This window comes from Acanthisitta chloris, unplaced genomic scaffold, assembly GCF_000695815.1.
Source record: "Acanthisitta chloris isolate BGI_N310 unplaced genomic scaffold, ASM69581v1 scaffold941, whole genome shotgun sequence".
In the NCBI taxonomy this organism is placed as follows: domain Eukaryota; kingdom Metazoa; phylum Chordata; class Aves; order Passeriformes; family Acanthisittidae; genus Acanthisitta; species Acanthisitta chloris.
In genome coordinates, this window is record NW_008657387.1 from 1,941 (window position 1) to 6,740 (window position 4,800).

At 36.5% G+C, this 4,800-nt stretch overlaps 1 protein-coding gene across 1 annotated transcript in view; it reads left to right on the forward strand.

Moving 5' to 3' along the window:
• Positions 1–869: 869 nt before the first annotated feature.
• The window catches only part of LOC103811682 (matrix metalloproteinase-16-like), a 20,811-nt gene continuing 16,880 nt past the window's right edge, over positions 870–4,800 (forward strand). The window contains exon 1 of the mRNA XM_009084669.1: positions 870–1,026. Coding sequence (XP_009082917.1) covers positions 924–1,026 — 103 coding nt within the window. The 5' untranslated portion in view covers positions 870–923. The remainder of the gene's footprint in view (positions 1,027–4,800) is intronic.

Here is a 4,800-nt window from a genome sequence, read left to right on the forward strand (position 1 = left end):
ATTTTCTCTCTAAGCTGCACCAATTCCCATAAAAGCATATATCTCTCTTGCTTGGCAAGTTGACCTATACTTGCCAAGTATAGGTCTTGTCGCGTAAAACTGCGACAGATATCTGACAGAATGCACTCTTTGTTATTTAAGGGGAATTGTTTTATATAATACTAATGCTGAAAAATATGAAAATATGTGTAAGAACTTAAATACCTGTATGAACTGAAAGAGTTGTTATAAGACCCATCTAATGTGCCACATACTGGATCTAGCTAGATTTATGACCCAGTATATATAAATAAATAGATACATATAGAATATGACTGCAATACTAAGTATTCTGTTTAATATCACATGGAAAGACTGCTACTCTTCACTACATTAAAGTTGTCATCAAATTGTTGTTCTTACTGGACTGATGTAGTAATCTTACACATCAGCCTTTCACTGGTGGCAGCCACTGCAAAAACAATTGCCTGAAGAATTATTTGATCTTCAAAGCCTGTCTGTAGTCCCATTATATTACGCCTACACATATGCATATGGTTCAGTCTAAAAGCACTTATAGTCAGACCACAAATTTTAAGTTGGGCCCCTTATAGGAATGAAGTTGGGAAAGTTACATCATCTCTTATGGCATGCTGTATGTTCTGCCAAAGCTGTCTACACCAAACACACAGTTAACATGTGTAGCTTATTCCCACCTCAAGGAACAACTAGTTCTGACACATTTGTAATGTGTGGATGTGACACGAATGCAAATAGAATATGCTTATGCAAACAGCAAAAGGTCATGCTCTAAAAATGCTGGGATAGGCTGTTCAGTATTTTCAAGAGAGCACTGAACACATATAAATGTCTCAAAGCATAGTAAGAGATGTATATTTGGTTTCCAGGATCAGTGGTTTTGGCGAGTCAGGAACAACAGGGTTATGGATGGATACCCCATGCAGATTACCTACTTCTGGAGAGGACTGCCTCCCAGCATTGATGCAGTTTATGAAAACAGTGAGGGGAATTTTGTCTTCTTTAAAGGTAAGAAAAGAAGAAAAGTAAGATTTTGTGCAATACTTTTTACTGATGATTTCTTGAAACATATACTACTTATTTTTTTCTAACCATTTGTAAATCTTGTTGCAAATTGCTAGTTAAATGAAGAGCATATGAGTTGTGTTTTCTCATCTGGCAACTACAGCTATAATTTATGTTACCTTTCACAGTCTCGGTTCATTTGCTCATCCATGTTCAGTAAAAATTGGGGAGTATAAATAAGAGAGCAATGCAGTGATCCACTATGAAATTCTTTCTGAAAAATGTGAAGCAACTATGCATAGGAAGCAACTATGAACGCATTTCCATTATTAATTTTTTTTTTTAGTTCTCTTTGGTCTCATACCATTTTACAAATGTACTTTGCATATATTTAAATGGCATCTGTGCTATATATGTCTCACTGTACTGCACTCTCTTTGTTTCATCTGAGAACTGTTGTGTTAGGATTTTTAGATGGGAAAATTATCTTTTTCATAGATCTGTATTTTGTATTTTTAAAGCATAAACTCCAGAAAATATGTGATATGAATTGAATTGTTGCTAATCATTCTTTAAAATTTTTGCTCCAGCCATCAGCTGTTCTTCAAAATTAAAGCACCTGATTTAGATTTAATGAGAAAATTATCCAATATGTTCAATTAATACATATTTAGCAACAAGTGTGCATATTATGTAAAACATGTTTTATAAGATAATAATTTGAGAGAAGAAACTGGATATACAGATATGTGAAAATGATTCAGCTATTTAATGTTGTGAGTGATCAATTTGTTAACTCAAAAATACAGATTTTTTAAAAAAGTATCAAAAATTAATTCATTTTTACAAGTTAGAAATAATATTTCATTCACTATGGATATATTGTCATCTTGGAAATGCTAAAAGAAAAATGTTTAATAACATGCAGAAACACTACATAACAGTGCAATGAAGATGAAGTTTACGTTTTGCTAATAGGGAAATTATATTTTTTTGTATCGATTGTAAGAAAAATCACATTCCATATAGTACATTTTCTATTTGTGTTGCTTCAGTGCAGCATATGTTTTTACTCCTGTTGCCATAAAGTAAACTTCAAGTCGTTAACTGGGAAGTTGATAAGATTGGGAATCATGATCAAGGTATCTCCAAATCTCCATCCCTCTTTTGGGTCCATAGGACATGGGAGGATATAAATATTATTCTATAGATATTCCTTTGCTCACCACTGCTACAGAGAGCAAAGGAACTGTGCATTCCAGACCTCTGCCTTGATAATGTTGGGATGCATTACCTGAGCTCCAGAGAGAAATGGTGGAGCTTACTGTTATACCTGTTTCTTTGCCTTCATAGTGACCTGGAAATATGTTTTATCATTACTTAACTCTTCACCCAATGCTGACTGGCTCCTGTTTGGTCCTAGAGGATTGGGTTGATTCAGTAGTCTGTAGGTTACAGATGACAAACAGAAGGATGAGGGAATGTCTCTATTTTCTGCCTGGGAAATTAAATAAAGATTAATTTAAGCAAGCAGGAGCAGCAGTATTATGTTTTTGGAAGTCAGAATACTATGTTCTTTTCCTTTCTCATCATCCCTAGCTTATGCTCTCTGATTTTAGCCCAGCTAGTTTAGTGCCTTCTAGATGATATCATATGATGCTTGGTTTTTCTGTTGCAGGTATTTTTCCACATTATTTTCCCAGTGACATTTGTATGGTCCCTGTGTTTGCCAAGGTCAAAATTCTTCGTATTTCCTCATGCGATTTTAAAAAACTTTTTGCTCCTCTGCCACTTCTTCATGATTTTTGATATCTACCTGATGGTGTTGTCTATCAGTGTAATTCATGTTTTTCCACTGCCACAGAATCAAAAGGTTCAGCTGAGTCTTTCATATGGGTGTCCTTGAAAATTCTTGCTAACCAAGGATCTCAGCTGCCTTGTGAAACTTGATTGCAGAAGTCTATATAAATAGACTGTAGGTAACGATCATTGTCTCATTTCTTCTATTCCCTCACAAAATTTCTTCCTAGGAAAAGAGTACATATATTCTTCCTAAAGGTGCTAGAAACAGACAAATTGATTGTTGCTAAGATGATGAGCAAGTAGAACATCTTATCCAGGTAGTATGCTTTACCAATCTAAAACTGGTCAAAACAAGTAAGTTCTGGAAGGAGCTTTGAAACTGAAGTCTGGCACACAGATAATGTTCACAAAGCACATACCTAGGCCAATATTTCCATCCATTATTCAGAGAAAAAAATAGAAAAGATGGGAGTGAGTGCCAGCAGAGACCATGTACTGGATTAATTGCACTGTGCACTTCTCTGACCCACACTATAATGTAGACCTGTTCCTGTTCTCCCTTTAATGCTGACCCATAAGCTCTTGGTCAGCTCCTCAACCATTCCCAGGCAGAGCTCCATGCACTCCAGCAGATCACTGACATAGAGGGTGACACCTCCTCCTCATCTCCCCTGCCTCTTTTTCCTAAAAAGCCTGTAGCTCTCCATTCCAACACTTCAATCATAGGAGCCATCCCACCATGTCTCTGTGATGCCAGTAGGATTACAGCCCCACAGATGTACGCACATCTCCAACTCCTGACGTTATTCCCCATGATATGTGTGTTTGCATAGAGGCAATTAATTTGGTGTCCTGATGAAGCCGAATTACTGGCTGGTGTGCTTGGAATTCCTCTGTGCTGTTCAGGTATTCTCCTGCTGATCTGCTATGCCTGTCCAGGCTCTGGATATCTCTTGCTGGCACCGACATCAAACTGGTAGGAGTGGGATGGATAGATGTTCCTCTCCAGCAGCAGCTTTAGTTTAAAGTCTGCTTTACCAGCTAGGAAAACCTATGACTCTTCCTGTTCTCTGCCAGATAGACCCACTCAGCCCTCAGTAGACCAGACCATGCTCATAAAGTACACAGCAATGTAGTGGATAGCTGCTTATAAAAAACAGATGTTTATGTTCTGGATATTATTCACTGCTGATGTCCATGCTGAATGATAATAAGGAGATGGCACTAGAAAGATTCTTTTTTTTTTTTAATGAGCGAATGTGAATAGTAAAATTCATTCTGTGTACCTATGGGAATTTATATCATGCTAAAAATGAAATTGCCAAGCCATCTGCACTGCTGAATGTTATGGTAAACCAAATGTAGCAATAGAAAGGCTGCTGTAAAACTCATACTACCACTGCCTCCATCATAACTTTCAACTGCACTTACTCCATGGCCTGAGAGTTTTATGTTGAAAACTAGGCTTACTATAGTGTCAGATCATGGAAGAGAGAAATGACAGAAACTTGATGTGGAAAACAGGGTAAGAGGAAGGGTGACCAGAAAAAAAAGTGCAGAATTAAATATTAAAATTTCAACCAATTTCAGTTGCATATAATTCTTTGAAATTTTGATAATTTATTTCACCACTCTAACACAGTGTTTTTATGCCACACTCTTCTTTCACTGCCCACATATTGCAACTGCATAGAATATGAACAAAAAAGTCTGTTGCTGTCAACCCAGAAGCACAACCATTCAGCATTCCTGTTCTATAAAGGAAGAACTACAGTTGATAAAAACTGCTTAATTGCTTGCAATAGTCAGTAGGTAAATGGTCTGAAGAATATCTAGAGGTAAATATCCATTGTTTTAAATGAAGCATAGAAATACAGGAGGCATCCTTTATTTCCAATAGGTTTTTAGAATGTCAAAGATAGATGTTGAAAGACTTCAAATAATTGCACAGTTCATCCTTCTCAATTGTTTCCC